Consider the following 12,045-nt stretch of genomic DNA (forward strand, 5'->3'; position numbering starts at 1 on the left):
AACCTTCAAAATATATGGCATAAAGACCTTTTGGTGAATGTATAATTAAAGTTACTGATATCAATCGATTTTCAGGGTATCAGCACAATTATGGATATTCATAATGATCTTTGAGTCATCAAGAAACAGTTAAATTGTGTTCAATACAGTACAAGGAGGCAGGGAAGTTTTTCATTAACAATTAAAATAAGAGTTTTAGTATTGAAGGTTTAGGTTTCAGTTATAGAGAAAATTCAGTTAAATGGATCACCTTATTCCCAATTGATACCAGACAAACACACTGGTATTTAATATTAACATAAACATTCAATAAATTTAATTCCTACAATTAACATCTATCACACTCAGTACTAGCTTTTGTAAAATAAGGAATGATACTGAGATGCAAACTTTTATGTCTATTTCCTTTATGTTGTATGGCCATTTCATTGGCTGAGATAAGCTGTTCATGAAAACAATCTTTTAGGCAGTTTAAATTAAAGAGAAATAGCCTATATGCTGGTAATCCTAACAAAATTACTCCCACTAAGTACAGTTCCAAGAATTTCTATTTCTTGAAAAGCAGAAAACATATTTTAAAACTAATATGCAAATACCAGGAGTCAAATTTAGAGACACAAAATTTAATCAATTAAACTCTATATATAACCTCAAGTTTTCTGATAAACACGTCCCCAAAGACTACAGGTCAAGTATTTGTAATTTATGTTTTCGTTTATTCTTCTTCTACTGGTTCCTGTGAAGGAAGGCAATATGCTTATACCTCATATCACCAATGGAAGTGAAGTGAATAGCTTTACAGAAAGACTCTAGGATGCTTGCAGAAGTCTTTTTCTCTTACAACACACGCCATAAGTACATAAATCTATTCTGATTAAAACTATCCATTAAAAACAAATAAAACCCTAATTTATAATATGGGAACAAATTAAGATGCATCTATTATGTTTAACTGCAGCATGAAAAACAATTAGCAAATTCATTTAACAGAATCCTGTTTAGAGTCATGAAGTATGGACAAGCCACTAAAACAAACAGCTTCAGCAAAAAATTATAAATAACACCGATTAAAAGACTATTCTTGCCTATTAAGGCATAGAATCAGTCCTTTATAAGTATATAACATGAAATATATTAAAAAAAACTTTTGACTGAGGAAAAAATATTCTAACATAAATGTTGTTTGAGATACATATCACAGAGGTAAATTTTAAAACACTTGGTCTTTCATATCAAGAGATTGCCCACATACTAAAGTATACATATATGAAAAACATAAGTCTAATAAGGGTCTAAACCATTTTCAATGGAAATATTTCTAAAATATGCAGCTTTCTGCATTCTCAGATTGTATATTGAATATGTTTTCTTATTAAGTGATGGCTATCATTATGAACATTATTCTATCTCCTAGATTATAGTGATATTCTCAGGCATATCACATGAGAGACTCCTGAAATGTTTAAGGCTGATTTTCTCCTGTATTAAATAACCTCAGAACGTTTTACTTTTCAGTACTTCAGTTTCCTCCCTTCAGAATGCTATAAATATGTCTTTTCTAAACAGCATATAAAATGACTACTACAAATCTGCTGATATGAAGCTTGCTCTGTCACTAACCGTAATTTATATGTAATTCTAGATTAACAAGTTCTGAGCAAAGACCTAAAAGTGGCTTCATGACACTCCTAAGGCACAGAACAAAGGAAGTTTTAAATGATCGTTGATTTTCTTCAAAGCTTAAAGCCTTCCCCATTTATTGGTGTGTAATTGTGTTTCAAATCCGTGATATAACCGAACTACGAATGCCAGTTAAATGGTTATTACTCATTTAATAAATAACATAATTGAGTGCTTTACCAAGTGCTGAGTGAATAAATATAATGCCCTCACACACTATTCTCTCAAGAACAATGAAAAATGAAGGTAAAGATTAATTATGAATTTAGAATACATAGTGAAAGTTAAAAAAAGACCTTTAGCTGATAAAGGTTCTTAAAAAAGACATATTGTTAAGCATGTATCAAAAACATCTGGGGGCAGGATTAAACAATTTACATCTGTTATTTATATCACACCTAATTAAAATTTTATGTTACCAAGCAATAAACTTCCATTAAAAGTACATTACTAATTAAGAATATCTGCGAGGTAAGCATTACCAAAAAACTACCAGTCAGAAAACAACCAACCAGTATATTGGGAAATACCTAAAACTATACCTGATATAAACCAGGCAAACAAAATTAATTTACTTGCCCCGGCACCATTTTTGTCTATTAAAAATGAAAACTAGACCACATAGGAGAAATAAAAGAAACAATGTTTCTATTTGTCATTGCAAATTTTTATGTAATCCAGGAGAACAAGATAAAAAAGGCTTTAGAAAAAAGCAGGAATAAATTTTAATGCTGACAATAATAGATAGAACTTTTGGATCAACACCTACCGATTTTTTTCTACTGTTTTCCAGATCTTTGAGTTCATTCTCGATTTTTGTGATTAATTCCCTGAGTTCATCAAGATTAGTGCAAATAAGCTAAAATAAAACACAAAAACACAGCTTGATAACACATAATATAAAACACCCAAAATGTGGTAACAGAAGTTGTTTTAACATACACTGAATTTACAATTATTTGTCTTTGTAACAGCAAAAAGCAAAGAAAGCTCCGCAGTTTATATTTTAAAAGATATTTACTTGTTATGATGTATGAACTTCAGGCTTAGTATAAAAATAGCTGAAATTTCAACATTGGTGGTTTCGTCCCACATCCTCACCTCTCAGTTTGTTTTATAATCCAGGTACTTTCTTAACCTTATCAACTTTCGGCCCAGAATGACAAAGATCTGGAAACTCACCCTAGATTTCACAGTTTACTGGATCACCTTTAAGAAATGCTTCAACAGGCATCTCCTAGTAGGTGAATAAATGCACCCTGGAGAACTGTCATTATACCTTTGCTTTGGTTGCTAAATATACAATTAAACAAACTGTATCATTGCTGTTGGGATTTCTAATAAAGAAGGACTTGAACTACATGTAATATAGTCAAAGAAGTAAACGAAAGTACGCTCTTAACATGATCTTAGTAGTCTTTAATAAAACCATCCCCACAGATAGCATCTATTTCCTTTCATAATTGTGTGGCTCATTTTATTTCACTTTGGTAATGTTAGCAAATGGCCAAAATAATTGGTTTTTAGCTATTAATAATCAAACTAATTGGCTTAATTACTAAAGTTTTAAATAGTGAAGTGTCAGCAACAAAAATATTAATAACTACATTTTAGTTCTTGTAAAATACTGAATTTTTCCAATTAATTCAACATATTTAACTTTTTTCCTAAAATAATTTAAGCTCATATTTTAAAAAATCTATTGTGAAAAAGAAAAGACTTATAAAACAAAACTGGAACCACATACAGTGGCAAAGTTTTAGATTAATGAAAGTCTTGTAATGTTTATACTGTATGATAATTAAAAAATATTATATTTATAAAAGCTATTAATTTAATTTTTATCAGCTCATGTTTGTTACATTCATCAATTTCTGTGTAAGGGTATTATTTTCCTAAAAGGCACACTTTCTTTTAAAAGAAAACAAACAAAAACAACAAAAGTAAAAGTGTGTTACAATAAGATCATTTCGAGTAACTAAGTGACAAAAATAGGAGGCTAGAAGCCCCTAAAACTTCCTTTATTATTAGGTTGAACCATATGAAATAGCTGAAACACCTTTGATCTACAAAAGTGGCAACATGTTTCAACCTAACAGACTAAGAAAAAATTATCACAGATATTATAAATTTCAGTAAGTATTAATTATTAATAGAAATATCTACATAATTTCAAACTCACAGAACTGACAAAGCAGGAAAGATGTATTTAAGTAACCAGTATTAATTTCAGAGTAGAAAACAGTACACAGTGATGTAGCAGGACAGTGCAGCTGATATTTATTAAAAACTACACATTTCCATTTGCCAAATCTGTTATTTGGAAGTTATAGAAGAAATGCTGATGGTCAAGCAGTGGACTGGCCAACTATGTAAGTGCTTCTAGAACTGGACAATGTCTTTAACTTCTATTATATCTATAAAGCCTCAGAATAATGTTGGCCCAACACCAGGTTTTTAGTAAGTACTCAGTGGGAACTAAACTTTCTATTGCATAATCTGCTATCATGACTACCAAGTCAAATTTGCCCTCAGAGAATGCAGATGGTTACACCCTTTTCACTGAACTTGGTGTATTAGTTAATATCACAGCATAGATTTCTCATTTACACATATGGCAAAGCTCAGAGGAATTTTCACTTTCACTTAGGCTGTCTCAATATACAAGAAATAAGAGTACATTCTGCATGTAGTTTGTAAAAACTTACACTAACAATGAAAACATACACCCTTACAACAAAACCCATCCTAAAAAATTTAAGATCTTTTAATTAGCAGTTAGTCATGAGATGAACAAATATTTATAATCCATTTAAAGGAGTAGATAACACAGTTCTGAAGTCAAACCATGAATGATTTCCATAGCTTACGAGCTATAAAATAACTTTCAAGTGGCTTAGGTATCTAGTTAGTAAGTTGTACTAAATCACTGCTTCTCAAATTTTAATTTCATGTGCTTAAGAATCACCTGGGAATCTTGTTAAAATGTAGTTTTTGATTTAGTAGGTCTGAGGTGGGACCTAGGATTCTGCATTTCTACCAAGTTCCCAGGTATAATCTGCAGATCACACTTTTGAGCAGTGAGGTACTAAATGATTATGAATTATAAATCTGCATGGCTACCAAAATATTCTGGTACTATGGAAGCTAATGAGTAAGAAAATTCAAAAAGATTAATTTCCAAATAGAAAATGGAATACCGAATTAAATGCACAATTATAAGACAAATGTTCCTTCAAATAAATAACATGACTCAAACACAAATTTCATTGAATTTGAGGGTTAAAATATTTTTAATAATATTTACTTTGAAGTTATCTTAAAATGACTTAATATCTACAAAACAACTGATACTCTCTTTATATGCTAATCTATACCTCTCTCTACATATAGACGTAATATATACCTAATATAGATACCTAAAATATACAGTCAAGTTAAGCTATTAGAAAATTCTTGTATAGGAACATAATTCTAATTTTGTGACTAATATCAAAAGAAAAAAATAATTTGATTAATGACAACTCTGTCATATACACCCTGTATTTCTTCTGTTTTACAAAGTAAGGCATATGTGTGGCTTTTAAACTCAACTCAACTTCAAATAGCGCTTTTAAAAATAGAATCAATCCAATATGGGGCTAGCTTGGTGGAGTAGTGGGTAAGTTCTCGCACTCCACTTCGGCAGCCCGAGGTTTGTGGGTTCAGATCCCAGGCACAGACCTACAGACTGCTCATCAAGCCATGCTGTGGCAGCATCCCACATACAAAATAGAGGAAGACTGGCATAGATGTTAGCTCAGGGTCAATCTTCCTCAAGCAAAAAGTGGAAGATTGGCAACAGATGTTAGCTCTGGGCCAATCTTCCTCACACACACACACACACACACACACAAAATCAATCCAGTAAGTGAAGTTCACCTTAATAAGGAGAACAGATGCAACTTTTGAACAAAGCAAAACACCTTATTATTAAAACTTCCTTCTCATTACCTTGAATTTGAAAAACATATCTGAGGCTCAGGGCCTCCAGGGGTGAAAAGGGAAGCTCCACAGCAGCTCAGACTACAGTTAGGTCACACTGCCATCACACATGAGAGAAGGTTTTCTTTCAGTCATACTGCAGAAGTTATAAGAAGAGATTTATCCCCCAGGAAGAATCTCTTTAGGTTGTCATATCCTCCCTCAAGTTAACCTTTCACGTGATGCAACTCACGACACAGTCACAAAATCATAAATCTTAGAGCTGAAAGGGACCAAAAATATGTAATTTGGTCCAAACCTTGGCCTAGACTAAAAAGATGTGTCTCCAATTCATATATAAGCTAATTAAAACTAACAGAGGTAAAGTAATCTAAGACGACACACTGGTAGAGGAAACCATAGAACCTAGGACTCATCATCCTCCTACTGCATCATATTCTTTAACGGGTCTTTTGAAACAAAACAAAATAAAAAATCTAACAACAATTGAACATGTATTATAGTTTAGGATATCTAAGCTTCCATTTCTATTAAATGGTAAATATTCAAAGGACCTCTCTTCAACTCGAGAACCAGAAATGCGTGTATGTAGTGGGGGAGGGGAGGTCCTATACAGATCAAAAGAACTCCATGACCACATCTCAGAAAACTTAGAAAATAAATCATTCCTTAACTTTAACACTACTTCAAGCTAAAAATTATGCCCTTTGGGTATAAACTCAATAGGTTTGAGAGATATTTACTTTAATCATTTCAGAAAGGACATAAGGTAGCATACAAAGATAAACAATATAGTGAATTACATTAAAAAGCAAAGGGAAAACAATGCAGAAAAGTCAAAATGAACAGGTACAAAACAATAAGTCCACATTCACTACCATTCTAATAAAACAATCCTATAATTTATTATAAAACTTGTAAGTAAAACACTAAATGCATGTTGTAAATTTAGAATTTATGTTGTATTTAAACTAAAATTATATTAACATCCGTTAAAACTATGAGAACAGGAAAATGCTTTCTCACTTCTTATGATCACCATACCAGCAATAATGACTATTTCAAAACCTGCAAGTAAGGATATCATGTGTGATGTGAAAAACAAGTCTGATTGACAAGGTAAGATATTTTTTACTACTATGTGATTAAAAACAGATGCTTCTCTCAATGCACTATACTTAAAAATTCAGAGAATTTTAGGGGGAAGTAAAAACCCATACTGTTAAAGTGAAACAAAAAGCTAAAGTTAAAAATACTCATTTTAAGAGGTGGCAATTCAACATAATAATATAATCAAAGATCCTTAACAGTGAAGCAAAGTCTTATTTTAATTTTAGTCTCAATTTTTCACATCCCTTAGCTTCTCCATTGGTTAAATGGAGAAATACAGTTTTTCCAGAGGTATGTTAAGGATCAGTGAGTTTATGCTTATGTTTGAAAACAATGCTACTATGCAAGTCTTAGCAGCTGGATTCTGGACTTCCTCTGCAAAGCAGCCTTTAGAATTAATCACACCTATGGAACAGGAGCAAATATGTATTACGTGAAAGATTTCGGTTACCAATGAAAAGCAGAGTTACGGTAACCAAGGCTCTTATATTAAAAACTTATTATTGAGATGACACACTCTTGACATACATAGGAAGTATTTTTAAATACTTTCTATGTCTTTATTATAAATGTGTACAAAAAGAGAATTCATATAAGATTTCTCTCTCAAATTTTGGTAAAAATTTAACTTTATTAAGAAAATTGATATTCACTTTTCAGTTAACAGTCTTTCTTACATTATGAAACTGATAAAGAAAAATAAAAAATGGGGCCGGCTCTGTGGCCGACTGGTTAAGTTCACGCTCCGCTGCAGCAGCCCAGGGTTAGGATCCTGGACGTGGACGTGGCACTGCTTGTCAGGCTACGTTGAGGCGGCATCCCACATCCCACAACTAGAAGGACATGCAACTAAGACATACAACTGTGTGGGGGGGGGAGGTTGGGGAGATAAACGCAGAAAAAAAAAAAAAGATTGGGAACAGTTGTTAGCCCAGGTGCCAATCCTTAAAAAAAAAAATGATTTAGTCATTTTTAAAAAGTCATAAATAACTATTAAATTTGATATAAAAGCTTAAATCACCAATATGCTAAATACTAAAAATAAAAGTACTTCCTAATTTTTGCAATTATTGCTAGCTAAAAAAATCCAACACATTCTCCTATAAGCCAACTGTGTAACCCACCATAACACCAGAGTAGGGCTAAGCATAAATTTTCACTCTGATTAAATATAATGATACAAATACTACTACTTGGCTTTTCACTTTTGAAATTCGTGTAGGCTTAATCATGACCTTGCATGATTTATGAAATACGACCAAATCTGAGATTTATTTCAAGGTCTCAAGTAACTGGAAAAAGCAGGAAAGGTCAATAATAGATGCTTTAAGCCAATTCTTAATTGATTTTCCTACTTATAACACAGTACTTTTTGTCTGAAGCATCTGGCATGCTTATTTGAAAAAATAAATAACAAAACAATAAGTTCCATCACTTAATCCTCACAACTCTAAGAGTAAGGTACTATTATTACCACATTGTATATATGAGGAATTGGAGGCACAAAGAGGTAAGTAACTTACCCAAGGTTACAGAGTTAATGGTAAAGCTGGCATTCGAACCCAAAGTAAACTGGTTCCAGAATCCATATGCTTAACCACTATGCAGATTACTAGAACCCCCCTAACCCACTGAAGCAAGGATGAAACCTTGAGGATGAAACCCAGGAATTTTCATTTTTAATAAAGGCATCAGATTATTTTTATACTATATAAAGTTTGAGAACCACTGACATAACTTTTAGGAAAAAGTGGCACAAGTATGATGAGTCCCTTTACAATACTTAAAAAAAATAAATCCAACCCACCATTTGAATAATACAATGTATACTTTAAATAGGGGTGGATGATCTTCTTCTTAAACTGAGGTATAGATATCAGGTATCTACATAAATAAACAAGGATTTTTCCTAAAGCAAACAGGCAGAGGAGTTTGAGTTCTAGCTTTAAAAAAGGCAACAAAAACACTGTCAAATTAAAAAGTAGTTGAGATTAAAACAGGATTCACTTTTTAAATTCATTAGGACTTAAAAAAAGTAAACTTCACAATTTAACCCCTGAAAATATTTCTTTCTAAGCATGTTTTACTGTCAATTTAAAGACAACAAGTCTGTGGCAAATAGGTCAGATTTTGCAAAAGGGGTCTAATATCTATTCATCAACAGTTTCATTATTTTCAGCAATGAGGCATTTAAGAATGAATACTATGAAGAAAATCTTCTAGCTATTAATAGTAGAAATGTGATATTTAAAACAACTTGGATAAAACGAATAATCTGCAGAATTTGAGGTGCTAAATGTCATATTACTAGAGCTTTTGGGAAGAAAATAAATTCACTTCTTTATTATATAATAGTCTTCTTAAATGTGGGGAACTTTCAAGTAATTAAAGAAACTCTACATAAAATTATTTTGAGATGCAAAACTATAAGTTTTGCATGTAACAAAGTTTACTAATGACTAAAACTGCCTATCTCCTATTCTTGGCTTATTTGAAGCAAATGACCTATTTCCTGGGAGATAGCTGTCAGTTTTCTTTATGAGTAACACCATGGTATTCATATCGTAAACTAGGCATAAGAACCACTATTCTCATAACTCTATTCCCCATTCCTAGCCAAACACACACACACAGACACACACATTCTAGGACACCTTAAGAACCAGGAAGGGGACCTTATTTATTTATTTTAAACAGCTCACTCCAGCAAAACATGTACTTTTGACCTTAAGTTTCTGACAGTGGTAAGCAAATTGGTCAGTGACTGACAAAAAGCATCACTTAAGACAGTATTTTTCAAACTTTTCTGCTCACAACCCATGGTCAAAAATACATTTTTGCACTGCACCCAGTATAAAACACACATGATCGAAAGCAAAGTTTCATGAAACAACATTATCCTTACTGGGTAATATTTTTGACATACTTATAAATTCTTTCCTATTTTAACTTTGTTACCTTAAGAAACAGATGCAGGTCATGGAATCCACTAAATTGATTTCATGTCTAACTAATGAATATCACCTGCAATTTTAAAAACACTGTCTATGCCACTTATTACATATAAAAGTCCAGCCACTAAGATAGGAATGGAGACAAATATCAACAGCGGGCCAGATCTATCCTGAGATCTATATTCCCAGGATGAATACTTTGAGGGATTAAGAAAAAAAATGAGTGGAAGAAATAGCAAAGGCTAGCATGACATCAGTCGAAGGATGATATACTATTATAGCATTAAATAACACGTACAAGCAATGGTGGAAAGGCCTCTAAGTAAACAGCAAATACACATTTTTTACTAAATATGCTAGAACCAAGTTTACTTTATATAAAAGGATTTTGTAGAAATGTTTGTAATTCATCCTAAGAATGTTATTAAAAATACTCTATTCTAAAATAATACTAAGAGAAAATCATGTCTATTTTCTTTCACTGTTCATTTAAAAATATTAAACTTTTATTAATTAGTAACTTCCATAAGAACATTTCCAAAAAATAGGATTTTTACTGAAAAACAGCTGTGTCTACATTTTTGGATATATGTAACTACTAAACTCACAATATATATTTTCATAGTTATTACTCCTTTATTTTCTTCTTGAGAATCATAGAAATTCATTTTAACATCACTTTTATTTTTTGGCAATTTAGTAGTAGGTCACAAAACTTTCAGAAATAGACTGGACACACTAATACAAAGACATTTTTAAAGAAAGTCATTTGTTGAAGAAAACATAGCTTTTATAAATTAGAAAATAAATATTTATTTAGGGCGAGATTCTTTGCTTACTCTAAGTATCAGCTACAAACAAAAAACTCTTCACATAATCATATGGCGGTACAAGCGAATTCCTATATTTTTGTAGAAATGTTTAAAGGCCATTAACTTTTACTTAATATTCTCTATGAAGTTCATATATAGCTAAGAGTTAAAAGATTTGTTTTTTAAGTTAATAAATCTATCATTTCTACAGTGCCCAAATAAATGAAAACGAATTACCTAGGCAATATTACCATGTACAAATTATGTTCTTAGAAGACTTTCACTTACAAACTTATTTTTATATATATTTCTATTTAACTACTTCTATAATACAGTAGAGCATATAAAAAAACCACAGAGATTTTTTCACTATCAACAGACAAAAAGAGAGATAAAAAAATTTTGAAATACCAGCAGATTAAATCTTAGCTACGTCTGTGCTTGCAGGGAAAAAAGTTATAATTGCAAACATTTCATTGAAAGTATGTGTGTTACAGTAGAATTCAACGAATCTCTTGAGGAACAATATAAACACTGAAAAAGAAATTAAACTAAAAAAATGTTGAGACAAAATTGAAACATTTACCTGAAATTCTGGTACAGTAGGTGACTTTGTGACAGTTTTCCTCTTCTTTGTGATTGCTTTTTTAGATATGGATTTTTTTCCTTTCAAGATTAAAAGAGAAAAGCTTCATAATGCTGTTTATAGCATTTCATTAACAAAAACCAAATTACATAGAACCTTGAAAGTTAAAATATAACTAACAGATGGCTTCCAGTGAGTTAAATAAAAATGATGAATCAAAACAAGCCCTAGGAAAAGCAAACATTAAAAAACTATAACTACCCGTAACTGACATATTAACAAGTGCTAATTTCTTTATATAAGAACACAACTACTACAGTCTCCAATGTGTTGCACAGTTAGCAGCAAAACAGTCACATTACTACTGCTCTGTTAAAATGGAATTCACAACGTAAAGTGAGATTACGTAAGAAAAACCTTACCTTTAACAACGACTCCCATAGTCAGGAACTTGCATAGAACTATAAAGATGTGGTCATGAGCCAACCTAATGTGAAAATCCTCTCAGTAACTTAGGAAACAAGGTTTTTCTACCTCTTCAGCTCTGCACTCACCTAATGGGCTGCCTTTGGCAGTATTCAATAACCAGTTTGAGAACAAGGTAAACAGCTCCCTGCAAAGTGCACCTAGTCATTTGTGCAATCAGAAACTACTGGGAAAAATAAATCCATATTCTTAAAGAAATTCAACGCATAGACTGAAGTATATGTTCATACACATACACATATAACCTCTATTTTTAGAAAGGAACATGTTAAAGTAAATATGTTTTTTCCCAATTTGCAATTAGCAAAATCAAATGAATTGGTTAATTATTCAATAAAGATGAGATATAGGGCACTATACAATTTATGGGGACAACAAAGAATTATGAAATGGAAACTCTGTGCTCCAGGGGCCCACAATCTATGTAAGGGAA

The 12,045-nt window shown here is 31.7% G+C and overlaps 1 protein-coding gene across 4 annotated transcripts in view; it reads right to left on the minus strand.

The window, feature by feature from the left end:
* KIAA2026 (KIAA2026 ortholog) overlaps positions 1 to 12,045 on the minus strand; it is a 105,526-nt gene that overhangs the window by 41,471 nt on the left and 52,010 nt on the right. For 3 of the 4 annotated variants that reach the window (XR_006889048.1, XM_046664166.1, XM_046664163.1), the window contains 2 exons: positions 11,127 to 11,206; positions 2,450 to 2,539 (listed from right to left, as the gene is read on the minus strand). Coding sequence is in view for 3 of the 4 variants with exons in the window: in XM_046664166.1 (XP_046520122.1) it covers positions 2,450 to 2,539; positions 11,127 to 11,206 (170 nt within the window). In the remaining variant the exon portion in view is untranslated. The remainder of the gene's footprint in view (positions 1 to 2,449; positions 2,540 to 11,126; positions 11,207 to 12,045) is intronic. The other variant, XM_046664165.1, reaches the window with a different exon arrangement.

The sequence above is a fragment of the Equus quagga genome, chromosome 6 (genome assembly GCF_021613505.1).
Source record: "Equus quagga isolate Etosha38 chromosome 6, UCLA_HA_Equagga_1.0, whole genome shotgun sequence".
In the NCBI taxonomy this organism is placed as follows: Eukaryota; Metazoa; Chordata; class Mammalia; order Perissodactyla; family Equidae; genus Equus; species Equus quagga.